Source organism: Halichoerus grypus, chromosome 4 (assembly GCF_964656455.1).
Source record: "Halichoerus grypus chromosome 4, mHalGry1.hap1.1, whole genome shotgun sequence".
Taxonomy (NCBI): Eukaryota; Metazoa; Chordata; class Mammalia; order Carnivora; family Phocidae; genus Halichoerus; species Halichoerus grypus.
This window is the reverse complement of record NC_135715.1, coordinates 61,229,109-61,256,399: the sequence shown is the minus strand read 5'-3', so window position 1 is coordinate 61,256,399 and position 27,291 is coordinate 61,229,109. Positions and strand designations below refer to the sequence as shown.

General features: G+C 42.8%; 2 protein-coding genes across 4 annotated transcripts in view; one reads left to right on the top strand and one right to left on the bottom strand.

The window, feature by feature from the left end:
- Positions 1-27,291, top strand: part of CKAP2 (cytoskeleton associated protein 2) — a 94,614-nt gene that overhangs the window by 5,299 nt on the left and 62,024 nt on the right. The gene's annotated exons all lie outside the window — the stretch shown is intronic.
- THSD1 (thrombospondin type 1 domain containing 1) lies at positions 293-27,291 on the bottom strand. Of its 2 annotated transcripts, XM_078070408.1 has the most exons (4): positions 24,301-27,290; positions 19,146-20,111; positions 8,677-8,835; positions 293-1,917 (listed from the first exon to the last, which is right to left on the bottom strand). In XM_078070408.1, the coding sequence occupies exons 1-4, from the start codon at positions 24,356-24,358 to the stop codon at positions 539-541; spliced, it is 2,562 nt and encodes an 853-aa protein (XP_077926534.1). In that variant the 5' UTR covers positions 24,359-27,290; the 3' UTR covers positions 293-538. The 2 variants fall into 2 exon arrangements, with proteins under 2 accessions (XP_077926534.1, XP_035957252.2); XM_036101359.2 differs by lacking the exon at positions 8,677-8,835 and having other exon boundaries at positions 24,301-27,291.

Here is a 27,291-nt window from a genome sequence, read left to right as displayed (position 1 = left end):
GCCCGATGTGGGACTCGATCCTGGGACTCCAGGATCATGAACTGAGCCGAAGGCAGTCGCTCAACCAACTGAGCCACCCAGGCGCCCAATTCTTAAGCATTTATAACTTAATAAATTATAATTCAGAGCTGTGTTCACAAGTTAACTTTGTTCCCGCCCATATTATTGTGGAGACTCCCAAATTTACTCCATGTTGGACACTGCCAAGAAAGTGTTCAAAGCACTTCATACTTGAAGTCACATTTGCCCTCTTTCACATCCACATGAGACACCAAGCCCTATTTCACTCTTGTTTAAATTTTATTATTGTACTTACTAGTAATAAGCCAAGAGAACTGGGATAACAAAGGGGAAAGTTCAGGATAAGTAACTTCTTCCTTATGAATTAAAACACATACACACACTTCAGTTACCTCCTCCCCACCCAATCCTAATGTACAAATAGCTACATAATTCAGTCCACAGAACACTGTGAGCAGCTGATACCAGGAGCTGGGCAAAGGACCCCAGTTGTGTGGAGTCTCAGGCTGATCTGGGTCTAGATGACCAGCTTCTCCACACTGAGTGTACTTGTGGTTTCATCCTCTTCATTTGACCCAAAATAGCCGGGGAGGTCCAGCATCCTCTGCTCTGCCTCAGTGAGGCCGAAGGATGTATTGTCATAGAAGGCGAACTCGGGGTGGGCTGGGAAGCTCTGACACTTGTCTTTTCTACACTGAGAAGGGCTCAGAGGGCTGACCCTCTGGTAGCTATCTTTGGGGGCCGTGGGGGACGGCTGCTTCCTTGGGACACTCCTGTGACTGGGGGACGGGCCCCTCCGAGCTCTGGGAGGCTCCGCTCTCTCACCTCCTGCCACGAATCCTGCCTGGCAATCCCCCAGGTCTGGTTTCCTCGCGGGCTGCCCCAGGGTGTAGGATTTAGGGGGAGGGCTTAATGGACCCCTGGTTGCACCTGCCCCTTGGGAATGGTCCGGTTTCTCAGGAAACGCGGCAGCGCCTCGACTCTGAGGCCGAAAGCGGTCTTCCGCCTGGTCCCAGGTCCGCGTCCTGGAACTGTAGGCCGGGGCCTGCCGCGGAGTCAGGGTGGACATGCTCCTCTCCCGGAACGGCCGGGCCTGCTTGGCTTCGTGAAAGCTCGCTGTCCTCCTGAAGTGGGAGCCCCTGGGGTGGCTCCTCTCCGGCGGCGCCCCTCTGCCGCCCACGTGCCTCATGGCCGACTTGCGGATCACCGTCTGGCTGGGGCTGACGGCACAACTGGCGCGACAGACCGGGAGGTCCAGCCTGCAGGGGGACCTGGCCGCGGCACCCACGGCTGGCTGCTCCAGGAACGGGGATTTGATCCGGAACTTGTTGGCTGCAGCCTCCTCGGGGCTCTCCACGTCTAGGGCGGGGACGGCGGCCGCGTCGATGGCCGTGTCCGTCAGGGGACTCTGAGACACGTGGTACACCTTGGTGGTTTCCGTCAGGCCCTTCTTCTTCATCTCCTTCAGCTGCTGCTGGGCGAGGCGGTAGCTGAACAGCGGGGGGATGATCTTCTGGGCGCTGGACTGCACGCTCTCGCTGCCCGAGGCGTCGTCCTCCGGGGACACCGGCCCACTGCGCCTGTACGTCAGGGGGATGCCCGCGTCCCCGGGGCGCCCCGCGGGCCCGTCGCCCCCATCCGAGAAGCTCCCGCGCTGCTCGCTCAGCTCGCAGATGTTCTCCTCGTCCGAGTTCTTCCGGAAGCCGGGGGAGTGGATGGAGTTGTGTCGAGCCGGCGTGCTGCATTTGGGGGCGCGGCCGAACTTCCTCCACAGCGTGATGAGGACGGTGGCGACGATGATGAACAAGCACAGGGAAATCCCAGTGACGGTCACGATGTTGTTGGACTTCCCCGGACCCTGGGGCTGAAGAGGAGACGCGCTGGATGGCTGGAAAGCTACGAGAAAAGGAAGAACAAAGATGTGTTCTCTATATGGTCTCTCTGCGCGGTGTTAAGGTTCGGAGTGGCTGGCTCTGATTCTCTAGCAGTTCAAGAAAGAATAAGCGAGGACTAGGATTTCTGGCCTTACACACGCGTCCCTGCTGGCAGCTTCAGCCAGACCAAAACACAGGGCCCACAGAGACGTGAGCCACAACCAGGGTGACTCCTGGGCTCACCAGCTCCTGCTGACACGGCTCTCAGATGTTCCACAAAGCAGCAGCATAAGCAAAGTTTCAAGGCAAAAATCAAGGTTTTTGCTTAAGATAAGGTAAACACGGGATATCTGTAGTTAAATGTACCTTTGAGATGCACATCGGGAAATTCTTACCAAGAATAAAACCTGCCATGCAAAATAATTCGGGTAGGTTGTACCTAAATTTTATATCTTGAGAAATTAATTGGTCAAATCAGTCTTTAGGCAATGTAATACAACTCACATTTCCCTTCTAATATCCAGGAACTGTCTTTCCTGAGGGGTTGAAGCCTCTGCTTCTCACTCTTTGGTTTCCAGCTGTCCACTCCCCTTGCTTCCTTCCAAGGGACGTTGGTTTGTCTTTTTCTTCCCTGCTGTCTCCAACCGGTTTGTCCCGGGGTCATCAAATTGTTTCACCAAGCCTCAGACGTCACCTGGGGACTCAGCCTGCACTGCCACTGAAATACCTGGGAACCTGAGACCAGCTAATACCACCACCCTCAACCTCTCTTTTCTCCTTGTCACTGCCCACTCTTCAAGCCCTTCCAGTCACCTGTCCTGTCCCTTTTTTCTGCACAGTCTTACCAGCACCAGTTCTGTGTGTCATGTCCCTGACCCATCCTCTCACTGCCCACTGTCTTGGGTGGAAGCTGTGATACATACCTTGTTTATAAGCAAACAGGACCAGCAGCAGGGAGTGTTCCTCACTCTCTTCATTCCTGATTGCCATTTTCAACTAACTCTTTCACCTCCATATAAAAATTCTACTCTTTTAACAAATATGTATATATATATATTCCCTATGCTGTTTCTACTCTATATATTCCCTATTGCATCTCTGTGACTTACTTACTTTATAAGTTTATACCTCTTAATCTCCTTTATTTTGCCCATCCACCCCACCCACCTCCTTCAGGCAACCACTGGTTTGTTCTCTGTGTTTAAGAGTCTGTTTTTTGTTAGTTTGGTTTTTTTAGATTCCACAAATAAATGAAATCATATGGTATTTGTCTTTCTCTGTCTGACTTACTTCACTTAGCATAATGCCCTCTAGGTCCATCTATGTTGTTACAAATGGCAAGATCTCATCCTTTTTATGGCTGAGTAATATTCCATTGTATATTTACACCATCTCTTCTTTATCCATTCATCTATTGATGGGCACTTGGGTTGCTTCTGTATCTTGGCTATTGTAAATGATGCTGCAATAAGCATAAGGGTGCATATATCTTTTAGGATTAGTGTTTTCATTTTTGGGGGGGCAAATACCCAGTAGTGGATTACTAGACCATATGGTATCTCCATTTTTAATTTTTTGAAGAACTTCCATACTGTTTTCTGCAGTGGTTGCACCAATTTACATTCCCACCAACAGTGCACAAAGGTTCTCTTTTCTCTACGTCCTCACCAGCACTCATAATTTCTTGTCTTTTTCATACTAGACATTCTGACTACTGTGAGGTGATACCTCATTGTGGTTTTTATTTGCATTTCCCTGATGATTAGTGACGCTGAACATTTTTGCATGGGCCTGTTGGCCATCTGTATGTCTTCTGTGGAAAAATGTCTATTCATATCCTCTGTCCATTTTTAATTGGATTGCTTGTTTGGTGTTGAGTTGTAAAAGTTCTTTATATTTTTGGGGTATTAACCCCTTATTGGACATATCATTTGCAAGTATCTTCTTCCATTCAGTAGGTTGCCCTTTTGTGTTGTTGACAGTTTCCTCTGCTATGCAAAAACTTATTTGGGTGTAGTCCCAATTGTTTATTTTTGCTTTTGTTTCCCTTGCCTCAGGAAACATATCCATAAATATGTTGCTAAGGGTGATATCTAAGGTGTCTTCTACTCTTTTGATACCCATGCTATCTACCCAGACCACCCTCCCCCCCTCAACACTGTCATTTCCCAACCTCATGGCGGCCATCAGTCACTAGCACCCGGGTCTCAGTCTTCCTCACCATCCCCTAAAGAGCCTATCTGGGCAACGTCACTGTCCATCCAACATATCATACCTTCCCATTGTCTGCAGCTGCTCCTCTTCAGAAATCTTAAACTTCATAGCTCACTTTTGAGCTGTATCCTCCCCTCTCACTTACTCATCATTATTTCGCTAGTTTTTCAACCTCACTGCAACTTTTGATTCCCCAACCCCTTCATTTTCTCCCCATCTGCCAGCCAACTCCTGGCCTCACTTCTCTCCCTACACTCATGATCCATCACATAAACCATTCTCCTGCCAATAACCTCAACTCTCTGACCTCTAGTACTGAGACATACCACTTTCCCCGCTCTACAGCAAAAGTCCATCCCTAGATAAACCAAGACATGTGAATTATCAGCTGCTGCACCCAGGCCCTGAGCACTGGTGGAGAAAATAATACCCCCACGCAGGCTAGCACCTCTGTATACTGACAGCCCCCAACCTCGACTCCCTGCAAATCCTTCCACGGGTTCCTAAGTAACTCGCTCTTCCATCCCCTACAAGTTTCACCACTTTCCCTAAGCACCCTACTACCCTCTTCCTCAGAATTCCACTGGATCACAAAAAAATAGAAGCTATCAGGCAAGTATACCCCTCCTCCAGCTTCTTCTGCTGTCTTCTCCCCCATAAACTTAGGAGCAGCCGCACTTCTCTTCACTTCTTTCACTATGGAATTAGTGGGAGAAATATCTTCCTATAAAGGTGAGTCCACCAAGTGCTCTCTAGGTCACCCTTCTCCAAGGGGATCAACTCTCTGTACCAATTATCTCTAGCTTCTCCCCTATGCAGCTCCACAGAAACATACTCAAGTTCTTCTTTAAAAAGAACTTTCTAGAATTCTCATATCTTGTTCCTGGTCTTCTCAGCCAGGCTTACAGAAAGAGGAGTCTACATTTGCTGACTTACTGCTTCCACATCATCACCTCTGACTCCTGCGACCTGCCTCCAGGATTCCAGTGAAACGGCTTCTGTCAATGTCATTAATCAGCTAAGAGCTAAATTCAAGGAAGTTTCGTCCTGATATTCCTTGACCTCTGCCGTATAGGCTACTGCCCAACACTTTCTGCGACTTTTTCTCTTCTTGGTTTCAATGATAGTACTCACTTTGGAGAGAAGAACATGAATTTTGGAGCAAGGAGATCTAGATCTCAACCTGGGTCCATCAGCTCTGCTCTCTCCACTTATGTCCTATCAACACCTTCACCTCCACATGCCCAAGACTCATCATCTTTCCCCTAGAATCTGTGCCTCATCCAATATGTCCAGTCTCAAGGAAATGGCACCAGTGTTCATGCAGTTGCCAGTACTAGAATCCTGGTTTTCACCCTTGATGTTTCCCTCTTCATCGTTCACCATATCGGTCTTTGAGTCCTTCTCTCCTCTACATTCTCACTGCCATCATTTCATTTTTCACCTGGGTTACTGAAAAACTCTTAACGGGCTTTGTGGCTGCCAGTCCTACCCCTTCTGATTTTTTCTCCACACTACAGCTGAGAGAGATCCCTCTGAAATACAGGCCAAACCTTCAAGGCCCCTCAGGATCTGACTCCTGCCCACCTGTTCAGGTTCATTTTTACCACTCCCTCCTGGCACATTATGCTTTAGATACATTAAACTAATTTCAGTTCTCTGGGTCTCTTAATGTGCCATCTTCTTCCACGCTTTCATCCATTGCTCCCTTTGCTAAAATTCCCTTTCTCACTTAGCTCACCTGGGTGGCACCTACTCAGCTCTCAAACTTTAGCTCAAATATCACCACCTCCAAGAAAGGAGGTGTTCCCAGCATGAATTTTCACCCCTGCAAGTTTCCATAGCAAGCTGTGGATACCTTTCTCACTGCAGGCTCTACACTGTACTGATTATAATGCCTATTTATGTGTCTGCTGAGCAACTATATCATAAGCACCTTCCAGACAGGAACATGTCTTATCTACATATTCCTAACCCCAGTCACAGTAATTTACACATAGTTGGTATCCGATAAATGTTAGGTTAATTCATTTAAAAAGGTAATAGCAAAATGATCAATATCCCACCAGATGGAATGTGGGCACAATGGCAACAGATCCTCCCACTCTCATGTTTGAACAAGATGGTCAAACTAACATAGAACTTGACGTTGATGCAAAAACATCCTTTCAAAGCCAAACAAAACTCTAAAGTCTCAACCAAGTGAACACAGTTGCATGATGAAAGACTTGTTTACTGATTTATCACTTCTTTCATGTGCAGTGGCTATTTATGTCCGTGGGGAGCAGCAATGCAATTGCACCTCATGGATCTCTTTAATTAGCTATTATCTTTGACTGTGGCTGGCTCCCTTTAAAACCATGGCTGGAGAAAAGCCCAAGAGCTGCTGACCTCAGCCCTCTCTGCCTCATCTACTCCCTCTTTCACCTGAAGTGAAGGAGATTTCTTGATGTTAAGCAGCCTGTGAACGGATCTTTACATTTCCAAGGAGTATGAAATAGCCTCAATAGGAAGAAGAACACTTGGAGGAAATAATCATTTTTATCCACATAAGCATTTATCTGAGGACCACTTATAGTAGAAGTAGGGGTGCCTATAGCCCTTACTCTTTTTGCTATTTTATAATATATAAATTTCTAGTTCCCACCCAATATTAAAGAATTAAAACATAAGAACATGAAATAATTTCACATATCCTCAAAAATTATTACTAATTCCATGGGGTACTTGGGTGGCTCAGTCAATTAAGCATCTGCCTTCAGCTCAGGTCATGATCCCAGGGTCCTGGGATCGAGCCCTGCATCTGGCTCCCTGCTCAGCAGAGAATCTACTTCTCCCTCTCCCTCCGCCTGCTGCTCCCCCTGCTTGTGCTCACTCTCTTTCTCTCTTTCTGTCAAATAAATAAAGAAAAATCTTTTAAAAAATGATTACTAATTCTAGGTTTTTGATGCTTCCAGAAAGCTAGACTGGCCTGTGTAGAAAGGCAAGGTTTTCAAGATAGGTAGCTTATATGGGTCAGATTTAGTCCTCTGCTTTCTAGCTTTTTCATCTCGGGCAGGTCAGTTACCCTCTCTATGCTACAGAGTCCCAAATAAGTGAGATAATGTATTTAAAGTGCTGGCACATAGCAGATGGTCAATAAATGGTTGATATTGTTGTTACTTGTAAAGGAGCAGTAGAACCCAGTGACAATTGACTTTAAATTTATTTGAGTTCATTCATTCATTCTTTCAGTCACTATGGAACTCTAGACGGAATATCTTAACACAACATGCCATCCCAGAATTAAGAGGAATAGGTATATTTGAAGATAGTTATACCCAAGAAAGGAGCTTGAACGTGAAGGGGACTTATAAAGAAAGAGTAGACAGAGAAGAGAGCCTTAGAAAATCATATGAGATATAACTAGAGAAAGAATAGATTCAGAGTGTGGCCAAGGGATTATGAAAGAAGAGGGGCAGACTGAGAGCTAGCAGAAGAGCCTAAGTCTGAGGAAAAACAGAAGAAAGAACACCCTCAGGATGCTGGAATAAAGGGAACAAGGCCTACAGCACTGGCTGGAAAAATGAGATAGTAAGAGTGAATTTCTAAGGTCACACACAGGTGGTGACACTGGCCAAGGTGTTGTTGCCAGGTGGTTTTGGCTAAAAATGCTCTGAGATCCAAACACAAAAAACCATCTAAATCCTCTAGATCCCAAGGGACAAGGAACGAGGGATGGTTTTCTAACCTGGAATTGGAGAGTGGAAGAAGTCAGGACTGGACAGAGTACTTTATCTAAGGGTCAGGACCAGAGCAAAGGCAGGCAAATTAAATCGGAGACTGGCTATAGATCAGTAGGTGAGATGGTATGTGGGAAGAGCAAGGATTCTTATTACTGTAACCTGTAGCAAATGAATGGAATTCAACTCCATAAGCTGAAGCAAACATAACTAAGCCATGTTAGCATCACATCTACAAACCATTTACATCAAATACCATGGAGCACCTACTAAGTGCCTTCAAGATGTTGAAAGGATGAAGGAAAGGCCAGTGTCTAGATGATGACAAGAAATCTCCCCACCTTCTCCTCCTACGTAGGGGTAGTAAAGAATAAACATAGGGCCATTCAGGGGATAAGATAGGGTAACTTGCCCCATTTTGACAAATAATGGTCTATGTGATCCCCTCAGCCTTCTCTGACATGATGAGATATTCTTCTGCAATTTTTGTGGGGAGAAGTAAAGGAAGGATAAATAAGAAAACAAAAGAAAATCAAAAATAGCTTAGGAAGAAATGATCATCCCTCCTGTTTTTGTATTTTTAAAAATGATTTCATATGTCTGAATCTTTAATTTAGATAATTTGCTTGTCATTTCCCTATCTTCCACAGTGTTCAATCCTCTGTCATCTCACTGACAAGCCACTCCCAGTCAGAGACACACTAATGCATACAGCCTTAGTAAAGCCAGCAGCAGTAACAGAGTGTCGACGAGTCCACCTCTGAATTCAGGTTGGTGATTTTCAGGCAGGCTTAGGTTCAACAGTCCCTCTGGGGAAAGACTCCTGAGGAAAGAAGGATACCTACCAGCACACTCCTCCAGGGAACACAGGGAGGTCTCCGAGGACATTCCAGGGCAGCCAGGTCTGGAGGGGAAGGAAGTCAGGCACACGCGGCGTCGCTCTCTGACACCATCCCCACACGTGGTACTACATTGGCTCCAGGGCTGCCACAGTCCCCAGGTTTCTGCAAGGACAGTAGCCATGCTTTTAATGCTAGTTCATTTGAGAATCAGAATTTAACTGCACCCAAATGAAGCAGCAAACTCAAATCTCAGGCCTCAAAGTCAGTAAATAAAAACATTCCCAAAGACGTGGAAAGCTGGAAAGAGTGTTTAACAACCCTTAAAACAAAGGAAAGCTGTACAATTTACAAAATGTTAAACTTTTTGGAACCCATCAGAGAGCAAAGGTCACAGGGCAACCAAACGGCCTGAAATATAAGGAAAGACAGACTCCTCTAAGGAAAGACAGGATGCAAACACTGCTTCCTGGGATAGACACCAGACCTCATACAAGCTGGTGAGAAGTCATCTAAAAATGTAATGAACTGCCAGAAGCCGAGTGTGGGCTAGCATGAGAATATAGAATCCCTGGGAGCCACAAACCCAATGGGAATTTGTACCCACTTGTGGGCTCTTCTTCATGGATCCCACCAAATGCTCACAAGAAGGACTATGGGTAGGTGCAAGACCAGAGAAAGCCTCCCTTGTGGTGGAGTCCTGAGGATGGAAGGCATGGCACTGTGGGAAAGACACAAACCTCACCTGGATCCTTCTCCCCATCTGCTCTACTAACAAAAGCCTCAACCACTGGGGACAAAGCAGAAGCCCTGTCACTCAAAGGGCACCAATTGAAATCCGTGCTGCTTGGGAATGGGAAAAGAAGGAAATCCTTCACCCCTGGAGAGGAGCAGAAAATATACTGGGGCCAGACTATTAGAGAGCTTCTATCACTGGAGAGGGGCAAGATCATCAAGAAGTCCCCAACCCTGAGACTCAGGGGGGCACAGCATTTGTCTAAGACTAAGGATGAACTGCAAGAAGAAAAAGCTCTCCAGCTCCCATCACCCAACCCCTACCCAGCAGCATGCTAACAATTTCCAAGTATCAAGTAACAACAACCTACTGCTAGGGCAGGGGCAAGAGTGACAGGTGAAAACCTGTGCAGGCTCAAGCCTAAAGCTGAGGGTGCAGCAGAAGCATGGAGGAAAACCCTCTGGCAAGCCATCTCCTACCCTAACTGCAAAGTAACATTAGAAAATTCTGAACTCTGCCATGTCCTGAGGATGGCCATAGCAACAGCACAAACCCAAACATAGCTTAATTCCTTAGTACATCGACCCACTCCCCACACTAAAGGCCTAGCAAAAATAGGGTATGTCCATTTCCCCACATAAATACTATTTATTGATGTCTACAGTTCTAAATAAGATGTCCAACTTTCAGCCAAAAATTATGAGACACACAAAAAAGCAGGGGGGAAAAAAAAACTACCAAGAGATAAAGTAATCAAGAGAACCAGACTCTAATGTGGCCCAGATATTGGAACTATCAGACAGAGAAGTTACAATAGCTATGATTAATCTTAAAGAATTTAGTGGAAAAGGTGAACAAGATGAACAGATGAAATATTTCATTAGAGTTGTAAACTGAGAAGAGGTAAATGGAATGCTAGAAATGAAAAACATGGTAACAAAGATGAAGAATGCCTTCTAGAAGAACACTCATCAGTAGACTCAACACAGCTTAGGAAATAAAGAGTAAATTTGAATATAGGTCAGTAGAAATCACTCAGACTGAGATACAAAGATCAAAAAGAAAGAGTGAATAAAACAGAATAGAATACCCAAGAGCTGGGGGACAATATCAAATAGTCTATCATTCATGTTATTAGAATCCCAGAAGAGAAAAAGAGAATCAAATAATGACCAAGAATTCTCCAAAATTAATGAAAGATACTAAGCTACATCAAGATGCTCAGAAAACAACAGGCAGAATACAAAAAATAAATAAATAAACAAACAAAAAATTAGACACACTATATTTAAATTGTTAAAAGCCAAAAACAGAAAACTTTGAAGGCTGTGGCAGGAGGGAAAGTGGCAACACATTGCATACAAAAGAATAAAGATGAGAAATACAGCAGGCTACTTGTCATGCAAGCCAAGGATAATGGACTAATACCTCTAAAGTAATGAAAGAATGACCAACCCAGAATTCTATATCTAGTAAAAATATTTCCAAAATTTAAGGAGACATAGACTTTTTAGACAAATGAAAATGAATAAAATTAATTACCAGCAGACCTGCACTAGAAGAAATGTTAAAAGAAAATCCTTCAGGCAGAGGAATATGATACCAGGAAAAAACTTGCATCTGTACAAAGAGTTGAAAAGTGCTGAAAATAGCATTTATAAAGGTAAAGATAAAACTCATTTTTTTCTCATTTTTAAATGCTCTAAAATATAATTGCTAAAGTAAAATAGTATTATGTGTTCATAGCATATATAAAGTAAAATTTATGAAAACAATCACACAAAGAATGGGAGTAATGATTGGAAGTGTACTGTTAATAAGGTCCTTATACTACATGTGAAGCAAAATATTATTATTCAAAGGTAGATTAAGAAAAATTAAAGATATATACTGTAAACTCTAGGACAACCACTAAAAAATATTTTAAGGTATAAACCACTAAAAAATATTTAAGGTATAAATGTTTATACCTTAAAATTGAATTAATATTCAATTAATACAAAAGAAGGCAGAAATAAGAGGAAAAAGAAACAAAGAACAGATGGAACAGACATAAAACTACCAAGATGATAGATCTTAATCCAACCATATAATGATTACACTAAATATAAATAATCTAAACACACCAATTAAAAGACATTGTGAGATTGGTAAAAAAGCATGACCCAATTATATGTTATTTTAAAAGAAACTTACTTAAACACTAATTCAAAAAGATATATGCACTCCAATGTTTACTGCAGCATTATGTACAATACCCAAGATATGGAAGTAACCCAAGTGTCCACTGATAGTTTGAATAGATAAAGAAGATGTGGGGTGGGTACGTGTACACACACACACACACACACACACACACGCACGGATACAATGGAATATTATTCAGCTACAAAAAAGGATGAGATCTTGCCATTTGCAACAACATGGATAGACCTATAGGGCATTATGATAAGTGAAATAAATCAGACTGAGAAAGACAAATACCATATGATTTTACTCATTTATGGAATCTAAAAAAAAAAAAATCCAATGAATAAACAAACAAAAAGCAAAATCAGACATATAAATACAGAGAACAAGCTGATGGTTGCCAGAAGGAAAGGGGTGGTGGGATGGGAAAAATGGATGAAGGGAAGTGGGAGATACAGACTTCCAGTTATGACCTGAATAAGTCACAGGAATAAAAGGCACAGCATAGAGAAGAATATAGTCAATGATATTGTAATAGCATTGTATGGTGACAGACTGTAGGTACACTTGTGGTGAGCATAGCATAATACATAGAGAAGTTAAATCACTATGTTGTACATCTGAAACTAATGTAACATTGTGTGTCAACTATACTCAATTAAAAAAAATTTTTAATAAAAAAACTTACTTTAAATATAAATACACAAATAGGTTAAAAGTAAACAGATGGGAGAAGTTACACCTGTGAACATTAATTAAAAGAAAACTGGAGTAGCTATATTAATATCAGACAAGGTAAACTGCAAAACAAGAAATACTACCAGGGATAAAGAGGGACATTATATGATGATAAAAGGGTCAATTTAGCAAGGAGCTTAACAACACTAAACAGGGATGCACCTAACATCAGAACTTCAAAATACATACAAAATACTCCCAGAACAGTTATTACTGACTGACACATGCAAACATCTCTTCCAAGCATATATATAATCACTGCCAGATAGAATAACTAAACAGTTCCCTATAAAAAATTATCCTAAGACCCTTCTCTGTAAGTACCCATCCAACCTCAAGAGCCAGGTCATGCCAATCCTAGGCACCAAAACACCTTCTGTATAAAAGTCTTTCTTTATCCTCTATGGACGAAAACTCGATACAGTCAAAGGTATAGAAAGCACAACAAAAACATAATGAGAACACATAGGGCAAATACATTCTCAGGTAATCCAAGTGGTGCAATCTTTGGAGTGAGTCATGGAATATGAGTTCTTTATGGCAATTAAAAGTCTCTGGGATTTTCACAAGAGTGGGAGCATTACAAACCACTATCCTGGACCAACATCAACTGAGGTGTGGTAATTATGTTCCATCCAGAGGTCCAACTGAACACAATATTGGTTCTGTGTCTTCAGATCACACTGCAGCTCCTCAGATGGAAGAACAATGAGCCAGCTTTGTCCTTAAGCTTCAGAGCTATTCAGACACTAAGTCCCCCATGCTTGCAAAGCTTTGGGACTCTCATATGAAAGTCTCTCTGAGTTAAAGTTTAGTGATTTATTTTTGAAAAATCTACTGGGAATTCCACTACTGAGAAATCTAAATTGAAAATTAAGTCAATACATAGTTTATCCTTATATTCATATTTAAGACCACAAAAGGTAGAATTGCAAATGCTAAAAATCTTTTTCTTATTCTTTCTTAACTTTTTTTTTTTTTTTTAAAGATTTTATTTATTTGACAGAGAGAGACACAGCGAGAGAGGGAACACAAGCAGGGGGAGTGGGAGAGGGAGAAGCAGGCTTCCCGTTGAACAGAGAGCCCGATGCGGGGCTCGATCCCAGGACCCTGGGATCATGACCTGAGCCGAAGGCAGACACTTAACCGACTGAGCCACCCAGGCCCCATCTCTTATTCACTTTACATAAATATAATATATATAGAAAATTATTTGTCAGACTAAAAACAAAAATTCCATTAGTAGTGGCCAGAAAAAAAATCAAAGTTTTAATGAAAGCATGAATCTTAATGTCAAAAATTACATTTTGAAATGTTGTGTCTTTTTCCCTTGGAAGTAAAATCAGGGCTTGTAGGACAATCAATAATAAAAAATAAATAATCACTTAAGCTACATCTCATATCCTTTTATTTCTAAACCAAATTAATCAAACAGGAAACAAAGGAAATCACTCAAAGCAATTAACAAATTTAATAAGGCAAATTTTTAAAAATACCTTGAGTAATTCTATCCGTTCCCTGAAGATTTCTACCAATAACGTTGAGGGAAATACTAGGCAAATGGAAAGTTATTAGATAACTGTAGTTCATTTTTTAGAAATGAAGAGCAAGATGACCAATATTTAAAATACTCTTACTTCATGAATGAAAGCTGTTTTGTTTTGTCCTGGTTAAATGTCCATACATGCACTCATACTACATAACAAACCTGTTTAGCCAGGATAAATACCTTTTAGACTACTATAGAGGATATTAATTCTGAATGAGCAAAATTTCTCTGCAATAGGAAAAGGGAGATTTGTTTCCACCCCTTAAGACTATCTGAAAGAATACTGCCCCTGAAATATTCACACGTGGAAGACATCTTGCTCGAGAAACTAGAGCACAAGATAAGCCAGTGTGATGAGCAGGAAATACTATAACTTTTTTCAGTCTAAAAGCTTTATATTGTCTAATACATGAATTGACAGTTGATTGTATGGGAGGCAATATAGAGTAATGGAAAAAGCCAATCAACCACCAGTAGTGGTTAAGCCACTTAACCATCATTGACCTTGGGCAAATTACTTAATTTTGTGCCTCCAGTTCTTCACCTATAAAAGCGACAAAATAAACCTAACCCAAATGGTTGTTATGAAGATTAAACAGATTAATATTTGTAAATCACTTAGAACAGTGCCTGGTACAAAGTAATCACTATATAAACATTAGCTTTATTATGTCAGATGATCACACACATTATGTCACATATCCTGAAAGGATATTCCTAAGGAATCCCAAAAGAAGAGTTTACTCTTGGAAGGGTTTCTTGTTTCATTCACTTTCAGAGAACTGTGGAGTATTAAAACATCTAAGGGTCTGCTTATATGAATTTTTAAAATTATATTTTCTAGTTTGAGGTAAACTAACTCACAAAGTGGACAAGTGGTGTAAAAAGATTCTGGCAGAGGGGTGCCTGGGTGGTTCAGTCAGTTAAGCATTTGCCTTTGGCCCAGGTCATGATCCCAGGGTCCTGGGATCGAGTCCCACATCGGGCTCCCTGCTCAGCGGGGAGCCTGCTTCCCCCCTCTCTCTGCCTGCCGCTCCCCCCCCGCTTGTGTGCTCTCTCTCTGTCAAATAAATAAATAAAATCTTAAAAAAAAAAAGATTCTGGCAGAGAATTAAAGATAATACACAACATGCAAATAGAAAGGAACTGACAGGGTTGACAGTTCTCCTGTTCTTGGTAAAAATCTCTAGTCAGTCATTATGAAGGAAAAACAAGACCATCTAATCACAGAAACAAGATAGTCTAAAAATTTCAATTATCAAGGAAACTATATATTAAATATATATAATTTTCATTTATCAAAAAAAACTAAGTAAAAAAAACAACTATGTGACTATGACTTCATACCCTCTATCATTTATTATCAAGTTTGGGGACGCCTGGGTGGCTCAGTTGGTTAAGCTTCTGCCTTCGGCTCAGGTCATGATCCCGGAGTCCTGGGATCGAGCCCCACATCGGGCTCCCTGCTCAGCGGGGAGCCTGCTTCTCCCTCTGCCTGCCGCTCCCCCTGCTTGTGCTCTCTCTCTCTCTCTCCCTGACAAATAAATAAAATCTTTAAAAAAATTATCAAGTTTTGCCCTAAATTTATTTTGTCTGAAACCCTTGGGCAGAGGTGTTCAGAATTTAGGAATTCTCAATTTCTTTTTGTAAGGTGTTAAGTGCTGGCCATATATTACTAACCCTCCCCTGGCAGGATCTCAGGCAGCATCCCATTACCAAATACATTAACATTTCTGCAGAGAAAAATATAAACATTCACACTAAGTAGGATACATGAAGATCATAAGTAAGCATTTGTGGCAACATCTATTATATATTTTCTGTAAATTGTTATTTACATACTATCTTAAGGTCTGAAGACATATTTGGAAAAAGAGACAAACATATCAAACACATTACTCCATTTTCAAAAGGAACTAATAAGAAACCAGTGGAGGCGGTGGCTCACACAGGTCATGGTGGGTTCACTGGGGTCCCTGAATGATACCATTTGCCAAAAAAAAGTCACCTGTCAATTTAAGTGGAAAATGAAGAAAAGAGAACTAGATTCAGAAATGTTTATACTCAAACACAGGGCGGCATTGAGGTCCCCCTTGCTAGCATAAATGTCTTGGTTAGCTAGAGTGAGAGCCACTGGTGGGTGGTCACTCTCCTGGGGTCTCCTAGAGCATTAGCCCCTCCAAGCACTGCTTCCAGCCCTGATGCTCAGTTGTGTCTAGTTGCTGCAGCCCCTAGGGAACCCCTCACCATCCTCAGCCTGGAAACACAAAGAACCACTCCTTTGTTCTGCCTCTCTCTCGTGTCTTGTCCCTGCTGCTGTGTGTGTGTCGGGGGTGGGGGGGGCGGACTCAGGTCTTTAGACAAATAGAAGAATCTGTGGAAACCCCAATAGCTGGGAGAAACACAAACTATACCTCCTGCTCCCAATGTGTTTAATCAAATGGCCCCAATATCTTTATTTCCCTAGGTTTGTTTCCACTAAATTCAATTAGATTTTTTTTCTAACAAGTAATTTCTTTTGTTTTTTTTTTTTTTTTTTTTTTTTTAAAGATTTTATTTATTTATTTGACAGAGAGAGACACAGTGAGAGAGGGAATGTAAGCAGGGGGAGTGGGAGAGGGAGAAGCAGGCTTCCCGCCGAGCAGGGAGCCCGATGTGGGACTCGATCCCAGGACCCCGGGATCATGACCTGAGCCGAAGGCAGACGCTTAACGACTGAGCCACCCAGGCGCCCCAAGTAATTTCTTTTGAAAAGGCAAATCTATCTTGAATGATTAAATTAGTTTAATACAATTTTTCTTACTAATACCTGGACTGGCCACATTTGCATTCAATTTTCACTTTAATAAAACATGTGTTGGGCTCCTATTAATGTGCCAGGCATCCTAAGTGGGCCAAATAAATATCACAAGTTGGCTTTTCAAACCAAATGAGCTCCCCCTGGCAGGGGGATGGTGGGCATGAGGGTGGGGGGCATGGGGAGAAAGACTCGAAATGAGGCATGACAGAAACGACTGATGCCATGACAAAGGAATGAAGGATGCTATACCAGCTTACAGCAAGGGAATTTAGCTAGTTTGGGGTCAAGGAAGAATAACCCAAGTGGAGACTTTGGGGACAGGTTAATGTCAACCAGGCGAAGGGAGGTGGAGATTCCAGCTCAGAGACTGTGACTGTGGGTTGGGCAGCCTGGCCATCGGGGGTCCTGTGGATTCTCATCTTCATGTCAAGTGAGGTGACTGACAGGTGTTAAGGAGGTAACAGCCTCAGCTAACCTGAATTTTAAATAATCCCTCTGCCTGCAGTGAGGGAATGAAGTGGACGGTGGCAGGGACTGGAATCAATGAGGAATCTGTTGCCATAGGTTAGCTAAAGGATGATGAAGGTTTAAACCAAGAGTCAGACACCAAGGAATCAAAACCCATAGGACTTGGTGATTTATTATTTATAGGAGGTGAAGAAGAGGAAGACCCCTGGGCTTCTGGTTTGAACAATGAAATGGTGGTGAAGGCCTGTACTGAGGGGCAGGTGGAGGGGGTAAGATGATGAGTCTAATTCCTCTGAGATGCCCGAGAGACATGTGAGGGGGACAGCTATGTGGCAGCACTGAGATGCCGGAGAGAGATGCCAATATGGAGTCGTCAGTCTCAGGATGGTGATCACCTAGCAGGTGCGTGAAGAGGGAAAAAAGAGGATCTAGTATAAGATGTGGAAGTCCAGCAGTTAACAGATGAGACCAGGTGGTAGAACTGGCAGGCAAGGGAGACCACGAAGGAACGGCCAGGGGAGTGGGGGGTAATCGAGATGAGGGTTCAGGGGGATGTCACAGAATCAAGGTATTTTTAGGTATTTCAAAGCTGATAGGGATGAGCCAGTAAAAGGACCATTAGAGACAGAGGAGAGAGAGGGGATAATGATTAAGAGGATTCCTGATAGGAGCAGAGGGACTGGGATCCACAGAGGAGGGGAAGGCTGACCTTGCATTGGAGGAGTGACACTTCTTCCATGGTGACAACAAAGGAGACCAATGGCTGCAGGCCTCCAGACATTTTGCTGGGAGGTTGAGGGAGCTCGTTCCTGATGGCTGCCTGCTGCCCTGTATGCCCGGAGACAAACGCAGCTCTGAGAGTCAGCCAGGGGGCAGGGGTTGAGGTCTGGGGGGAGCTGTTCTGGAGAACAGGAGCAGAGCTGGTCAGGGTAGCATGGTGGGTCCAGTGGAGGGGGGAGCCATAACCCACTCACGGTGCTCCTGTCCACCTGGATGTGACCTTCTCATGCAGCTTGCATGCAGTGGGCGGCCAGCAGATGGCTGGATTCGTGCATCAGAGGGAAAAGAGGGCAGAGGAGTTTAGGCTATTGGTAGGAGAGATGATAGGGATGGGCCATGGAATCTAGGCTGGATGGAGAGGTAAGTGCAAGCAGGGAAGTGACTAGGTGGTGCGGAGAGAGTCAAACGAAATGGACTTCTAAGGTGAGGAGGTGGGTGAATCTGAAGCAAGAAACACTTGGGGTTCCAAAGACAGTCAGAGGCTTGGGCCCTCAGGGGGCCTGGGGCTTAGCAGGGATGAAGATATAAGCAAACCAGACAATCTCTGCCAGATGAATTTCTTGCCAAGACCAGGCTTGCACCCAGGAAAAGGAAAAGAAATGCAACGAGGAGCCCGGGGCATGGATGGAATTGTAATAACCCCACTTCTTTGTGATTAGGTAGGGCATTACTCAAAGAATTTAGAACTTGAAGTTTTTAGAAATCTTGCTTTGAAATCTCACTTCTAAAGAAACTCATTCCTGCAATGAAGGATGTAACAGGAAAGAGACATGCTTAGCGAGAGGAAGCCGGAAGTTAACCAAATACGACATTTAGCTTTGAATTCTGCTCATAATGATACAACTTTCTAAGATAAAATGCAACAAAAGCTAAGGTTTATTGGTGCTTCCTCTATGCCAGGCACTATGCTGAGAACTGTGCACACGTATTTCATTCAATTCTCACAACTCTCAGAGGTAGATACTCTTATTATCCCTGTTTTACTAACAGGGAAACTGAGACCTAGGGAAGTGAGTGGGGAGCTGGGCCTGCTTCCCATTACTCCTCATTTTTCAGGTAAGAATGACAATGCCATTTGGGACATTATGAGGAATGAACCATAAAAATGATGGTACAGTTCACAGAAAATTAAGTTTGCCTAAATTCAAAAGAATAATTTTGATTGCATGAAGGCATCAGTTTGATTTAAAAATTTTTTAAATCTCAATACCAACCTATATTTCTCTGAATTAGCATGCACTCCCTCTCCTTTGCGGAAAAATGGCTTCTGCTTGAAACGCCAAAGTCAAAGCAGTATTTATTCCTCCCCATGTCAAACAAAGTGCAGTTGAATACGGTTCTCCTCTCTCCCAAGGTCAGACTGTTTTCAGCCAGCTGAATGGTCCTTTCCCCAGCGCGTCTGGGGGCCTCCTTGAAGACCGTGATCACTCCTTGGACGAAGATGCATGGTGGAGGGAGCACCATGACCTCCACCCCGGATTCACACGTGAGTTCCGGCGCCATCACCAGTTTGTATCCAAATTTCTGGGCCAGGTCAATGGGTCCCGTGGAGGTAATGACCGAGTCTCGGCCAAGCAGCTTCAGCACCACCGTGACGTAGGCTTCGGGCCCCACAGGGGCACAGCCAAACTCAACCCACTGACCTTGAGAGAGTTCTGTCCTCTTGCTGGTTCTGATCTCCAGCGGCTGACCTGGACTTGTTCTTGCCACGGGCAGACTGTTGGTAAAGACCACGTCCACCGAGATGTCAGGCTGGTCCACCGGGAAGGAGCACAGGGGCTGATTGGTAAAAAGGCCCACCTGGAAGGTGCCTTCTGCCGCCTGGGACGTCCTATTCAAGGTGATGTGAAAGACGGGCCATTCCACCTTGAGAAAGGCACTTTGCTCCCTCCGGCCCACTGGAGTGCTGTTGTCTGCTGCTTCCCGAGTCATCGTGAACCAATAGTCTCCAGCCTCCCTGAAGTAGAAGCATTCAAACTCGAGTGTGCCCTGGGACTGGTTGGTCAGGAGGTATTTGGTGGTCACAGTCTGATTGGTGTTGGCCTCCAACAACAGGATAGATACATTCCTCAGCGTCCCATTAGCACCACTGAAATACTGGAAATCCACAGACACTGTGCTGTTGCTTAGCGCTACATGGTCCGGCTTTCCCAAGAGGAGATGTTCAGCTTCTCCAAGAACTGAAATCAAAGGGTCAGAGTTGGTTTTACAGAGAGATCTCTGAGCAGCACTATCGGTGATATCAAAGAAAACAGCATTTTTTTTTAAAGATTTTATTTATTTATTTGAAAGAGAGAGCAGAGAGAGAGAGAGCACATGAGCTGGGGGGGAGGGTGGCAGAGGGAGACAGAGAAGCAGACTCCCCGCTGAGCAGGGAGCCCAACGTGGGGCTCGATCCCAGAACCCTGGGATTATGACCTGAGCCGAAGGCAGACGCTTAACCAACTGAGCCACCCAGGCGCCCCGAAAACAGCATTTTATACATAAGAGGAGTTTGAACTCAGCCAAAGAGGAAGTAGAATGATGCTGAGTGCTGATCCTGGGAGCTGGGCCCTGTGCTGTTCCCATTCTAAAGCGGCTCTGGGCCTTCATCTTCGGCTTTTGTGGTTATGTTTAAAACATTTTCTGATAAATACCTTGAATGCACCACATTCAACAATGTAACACATCTGCAGTGAACAATCTATAAAGCAAGAATAACTACTGACAATTCTCAAGATGTAAATCCGATACCTCCCTTTTCTCATTTTAATCTGTTAAAAAGAAAACAAGCCCCAGAGGGGGGACATTTGCCCCCCAGGACAGCAAACCAAGACTTAATTAGTTTCAACCTAACCCAGGAAGGTGGCCTTGCTACAATCAATCTGAAATTTCCTGATCTGCACTAGTGAGGTTACCTCCATGACAAAAAACCTGCTCACCACACCCCCCCAACACACACACACATACACATACACACACACACACACACACACACACACACTCACACACACAGAGAAGAAATCCTAGCCTGAAACAGTCCTTTCTATTCTTTTGCTAATAACTTCTTGCCCCACCCTCCTTCCCATAAAAACCTTCATTTTGTACAACTCTTCAGGCCATCTCTGCTTGCTAGATGGGATGCTGCCTGATTCATGAATTGCTTAATAAAGCCAATTAGATCTTCAAATTCACTCAGGTGAGTTTTTTTTTTTAATAAATCATATTCTGGGGGCACCTGGGTGGCTGGGTCTGCCTTTGGCCCTGGGCCCCTCATTGTGTGGAGCTCTCTGCTCAGCGGGGAGCCCTCTGCTCAGCGGGGAGCCTGCTTCTCCCTCTCCCTCTGCTTGTGCTCTCTCTCTCTGTCAAATAAATAAATAAATAAAATCTTTTTAAAAAAAAATCATATTCTGGGGGCACTTGGGTGGCTCAGCTGGTTAAGCGTCTACCTTCCGCTTAGGTCCTGGGATCGAGTCTCACATGGGGCTCCCTGCTCAGTGGGGATCCTGCTTCTCCCTCTCCCTCTGCCCCCCTGCTCATGCTCTCTCTCTCACTATCTCAAATAAATAAAATCTTTTTAAAAATCATATTCTGGTGTTTAGATATTTGGGGGAAATGGATGCACAGTGAAGTGAGAAAACTTGATTTAAATGATGCCAAACAAACTGCTCTTGATTACTTAAAATGGAAGACCCTAAGTATACCTCAAAGTTATCATTTTCTGATATTCAAGACAAGTACTTAAGCATTTTCACCAGAAATGGAACCAGTGCCATTGGTTTGTACGAAGCAGAAATTTTTAGATGAATAAGATATGTTGACACTTTATTCTGCACGGGTCACCCAAGGGACAGAGTGAATGTTTAGGACATAGCCAGGCTTGTCCTTGGCAGTTTTAATGACATCACAGTAACCACGACTAGCCTAGATGTGATAGATGACTACAAGCCCACAAATATCACTCAGTTATGATCAATCATATCTTTTTAAAAGAGACCCATCAGAGCAGCTGAAGTAAAGAGTGGAAAAAACACAGACACACAAGAATCCTTGTTTCTATTTTGAACCCTATCCAAATACATATCAAAGGAGACAGAATTTGGCAGTGCAACAATCAGCTGGCCATGGCTAGGATAAGAAACTTTCTAGATTTAAGACACTGCAGGGCATTTTTGGCTTAAAAAATAACATGTGTAAGTATTAATTGTTCTTACTATGATTATCTTACGTAATATACACATATCATACCATATCATATATCTGTCCAAAGGGCCTCAGTGTGTTATTTGGGCTGATCGTCTTTAAATATACCCTTTCATGTATTCAGTTAATGATTATTAGAATCAGCAGATGGATATATTGGCACATAGAGGTTTGGTTTTGTTTTTTAAATAGCTCAGCACTTCACCCATTTCTTACTGAAGATGAGACGAAATAAAATATATAAAACTTGGATAGACCTGAATGCTTGATCACCACTTGCTTGAAAACCATAATAGAATAAAGTTCTTTTTCTTTTTTTTCCTTTAGTCGAAACAGAAGCTGAGAGATAGTCCCTTTTGGAGGAAGACAAGTCAAGGTGAGGAAGGTAGCTGATTCTGTGGGAGCCTGTGCCTGGTTCAGAGCCCACTGGGCACCTTTTTGTAAACAGGTGACCAAAGGGACTCTAACACTCACCGCAGCCCAAGGAAGAAGTTAGACTGAGAACAAAGGTCAGATTAATTTGAATCTCATGGGGCAGGATGGCTTTTGATGCACTTTAAGATGGAGACCACACACCACTTAGTTAACTGATAAAGGCTATCCTCGATGATAGGGATTGTCAGGGGGCAGATCAGACTCTGATTTGATGGGCAGCCAATCAATGAAAAAGACACACATGCCCAGACAGTAGTGGAGAAAAGATGCAACTGATGGGTTCCAGCAGTGCAGACAGCAGGTGTATACTGAAGAGAGAACTTGCTCCTTTACTACAGTACTCCTGTTTTTATAGACAAGAATACATCCTCATTTAGAAAACTGCAGTTTGGGTGTCCCACATTCTGGGTACTACAGTATAGTTCTCTCTACTCTTTCACTTCCCTTCTCCCCTTGCCTTTAGTATATTTAAAGTAACTGGTATCTCAATATAAGCATGTTGCTTAAAAAACAACAACTGCTGATGGTATATTTTGATCAATATCAAATGGAGAAGGGGGGAAAACCCAGGTCTAGGAAAACACTTCCTTTTCCATTAGCAGCATGTACACTCAACTTCTATGTTCTATTTTATGCTCATTGAACTTTTATTCTTATACTCCAGTAAGATATTTGCTTTCCACTACGACAAACATCCTTGCAGACTTTGTGTAAATGGCAAATTCTGATGTCTTTATCATTACGAAACAAAGGACCCTTTTATAATTTTTTGTCTGAGGCTGTTATACGCAGAGTGATCTGTTTTTAAATAGGGATAAATGACATTAAGATCATTGAATCCCAGATTGATTTTCAGCAAATCAAGCATCTTCTTGTTTGAATAAACATTTTAAAAAGAAAAGGCTGAGGAAGGAGATTCACCGGACAAAATGAACAAGTGCACACTCTGGATCGTTTAAGTGGATGCACCACTAATACCACACGAGCCAGGATTCTCTATCCCTTGGATCACATTTCTTCATCTATTTGAAAACAATTTCCACTTTTATACAATCAGCTGCTTAAAAGTCTTTGAAATATCTGGCAATCATCAAAAGTAGCGAGTTTTATACTGTCGAATCTGTTGGTTCAGCAGTTGCATAAATCTCTCTGAATAAGAAACTCGATCTTTATTTGAAACAAATTGAATGAATAAAAGTAACAGTGAGCATCTACTATTTGCTCAGACAGTCAAGGTGTCTCACCTTTCTTCTTTCATCATCACAACAATCCTGTGATGTCAACAAGAACCTTGTCTAAGGCATACAACTGGCAAGCACTTTGGACTGGCTCCAAAGATATTCTAAGAGCAAAACTCTCCAGGAGAGTGAAATCTTACAGAGAATCCCAATAAGAAAATATCATTTCATGTGTGTGTGAGTGGAGTTTAAATGTATAATACTGAATTACTAGGAAATCAGTCAAAGAGAACATAACGTGACATGTTTGTCTCCAATTTGCTTAAATGAAAGTGACTTGTTTTTTATTCTTTTTTAAAAGACTTAAAAATATATTTAAAGGGAAATTTAAATCAATATATACAGAACCTTAAGAGAACCCAGGGCTGCAAGGATTTCAGTTTAAAAGGTACTGCACTGTAGAGCCTCCCCGCCTCCTTCCTGCAGGGTCATCGACATCCATGCATTTATATAAACCTCACATTTATGTTTCTTCCTTGATGCTAATAGCATGAAGTACACTTACAATACTCACCATAGTCACAGAGTACCACCAACAATAGATTTGAAAAGTCTTTCAACATTTGTTTCATTCTGATCAGCAAAATCCCAGGTCTTTGGTCTCCTCATGTCCTTTCTCACATCCAAACTGTGAATTTTTTTTTTTTCCAAAAACACCTGAAATTAGAATCTCAAAAAAATGATGCCTCTGTTCAATGTGATTTATAAAATAGTAATCATGCTACGGCAAAACCATTCTAAGAAGTCAAACTTTGTAAGTGCCACTGAAAAGAAAATAGGGAACACTCTAATTTTCCCTGGGGAAGTAATTTGTAATTGTACGTGTCCCTTTTGTTACATTATAGTGCACCTGTTAAGAACATTCAGGCGTGCTCAACACAAGATTATCTTTGCAAAACACCAAGCCTCTTATCTTTATAACACATGCTTAAGTGGAGAGTTTGTTATTTGCTGAATTTCATCAAAGCTAAGAGCCAATCTGGGTAACACATTTTCACCTGTTTATCTGCCTGGCATTTCACACCAATCAATTTGCTAAAATTTTGCCAAATTTTCATTTTGCATTGTGCTGTACAGACCAGGCTCACTTCTACCAACGGACGTAACCACCACTGCCTTTCTTGCACAAGTGGTATGTTACCTGGATCGCTTCATTTCTTAATGCCTAGAAGCTGTATCAAAACTAGCAAACCTTTCAAAAAAATACCCAGAGTATCACAATTAAATGTGAACTCCATGTGACTCTGACTTCCCTTGTTTAGGGCACTCTAAAGAGAAAACAGATAAATAGCAATTATCATCTTCTGTCAGTTTTCCAATACTTGTTGCTGTCAGTATGCATTGGGAGATCAATGATTTCGTGCAGCAAACTTCCCAAACCACCTAAGAGGGCAGGAAAGACCTTGTTGGCCTGAGCCTCAGAATGATCTGTGGGAGGAGGCACTTGCTTTGATATGAACAGACTATTAGACTGTAGAATAAGAGTCAAGGTACTTGCCAATTTTTTCATACTATAGTCTAATAAGTGATGGGCTACTAAACATAATCAACTATATATTTTCTTAATGTTTACATTCCCCCATTATCCACAGTTAATATATTTTAATAAGATACTATATTCCAAATATGTATCTTACATCTCTTCAGAAAAGACAAAAATTAATGGAATTAAAAGGACTGTGGAAATAATAAAAAATTCAATGGAAAGAAAACTGATGTGTCTCTATTAGCTTTCTTTCAATGGGAGTTGGTTGAACAAAGGAAACACTGTATTTACTCAAAGGGAAGCAGAGATTTGAAGTGTAATTAGGCAGATGATTGGGGGTCCCTCCCCTCTGCTCCCCAACAAAAAAAGAAAATTCCCTTTTGCTGGGATTAAGCATAGATTTGATCCAATCTTTTCCTTGAACTTGGACTGGGAAATGTGGCCAAACGCAGCAGGTGAGCATCACCGCAGCTCCCAGGCAAGGGTGGGCACTTAGGGCAATAAAATGCTTCCTTTTGAGTTTCTGATCTCAGTAACCACAGTAAGGAGAAGTAAGCATTCCCTAGCTCCCAAAAGTTGAACTTGCTCCTCCCAAATTGCTTGCTTTTCCATGATAACCAATTTTTAAAGAAGCTCCTAATCACAACCGATTTTGTGATTATAACACATTTTTCTTCTTATGAAAATGACCAGTAAAACACAGAATAGTGTGATAATCAGTATTTAGAACTGAGTGGAAATATAAACCAGCCTACCTTAAAAATCATAATATGGATTTTTTTTAATATTCTTAAGCTTTTGAAAATAAATGCTTAATTTTTATTAGCACAATCACTGATTTGAAGACCTGAACAGAGCAACCCACAATGCAATGGAATGCTGGGTAAAAAGCACTATATTTGGGGTAAAAAAAAAAGGGGGGGATCCCTTCCTTCCTTCCTCCCTTCCTCTCCCTCTTTCTTTTCACCTTGTTTGCTTATTTTCTTCCAACATGTTGTTCCCAATACCAGGACTGGCTACTTAGAATGTCTGGCTTGAGAATCGTTTTGAGAAAATAAAAACTTAGGTCTCTTTTATGCACACTTAAAAATACTTCTATACAGCATTCGCACACATAAACATCTGCAGAAAAAAATCCAAATGCATCAGTTAGAGGGTAAGAAGTAGCGAATATTCTCAGTGGCTAATGGCATCACGCCAAGCTCAGATCCCATGTTTTTGATGAAACCGGCTAAAATAAATCCCTACAGTGTCTTCATTGCTGCAGAAAAAGAAAAGGAATTAAGCTAAAGTCTATTGGGACCGATGATTTATCAAATAAAAGGGAAAACAAAAGGAAGCAAAGTGATTTTGTCTCTTCTGACAAACACACCCTCGTGTGTATCTATCTACTACTAATATTTATTAGCAGGAAATCCCTAGTTCCAAAGCAGCTCGTGTAAACAGGCTTTATTTATACGTTCAGTGCTGTGGGCTCTGCCCTGGCCCCACGGATTGGATGCAGCTTCCCTAGGAGGCTGTACGCTCCCCGCTTCTACAACTTCCCAAAGACCCGCAAGTCCAGTTCATGCCTGGAAATCTAGCCCTGCCCAAGTCCTCAGCACAACGCTCTCTTAAAATGAGGACCGTTTTGGAAAGGCTTAAATCTCATAGTTTGTACCCCTGAAAGGATTTCTCTTCGGAAAGAGGCAAACTTGTTCTGAACCGCGGAGTACTCCAAGCCGCTATCCTTCAAGGGTCCCAGCCATTCGGGCTCAACGCCAGTCTGCGGGCAGCCTGTCTCTCGGCAACACCTGCGGAGCCGGGACACCAAGCCGCGCAGACGGACGCTTTCTAAAGCGTTTCCCCCGGGGGCGCAGGCTGAGCCCCCGACGGCGAGGGAGAGGCTGCCGCGCCACCTGCGCTCTCAGCCTGAGGGGAGGGTGGGGCCGGCAGGGGCCGGGGGGCACCGTCCGACCCCGCAGAGCCGCCGGGGACCCCCCGCCGCACAGCATTCCCCGAGGGGGCGGTGGGGGGGCG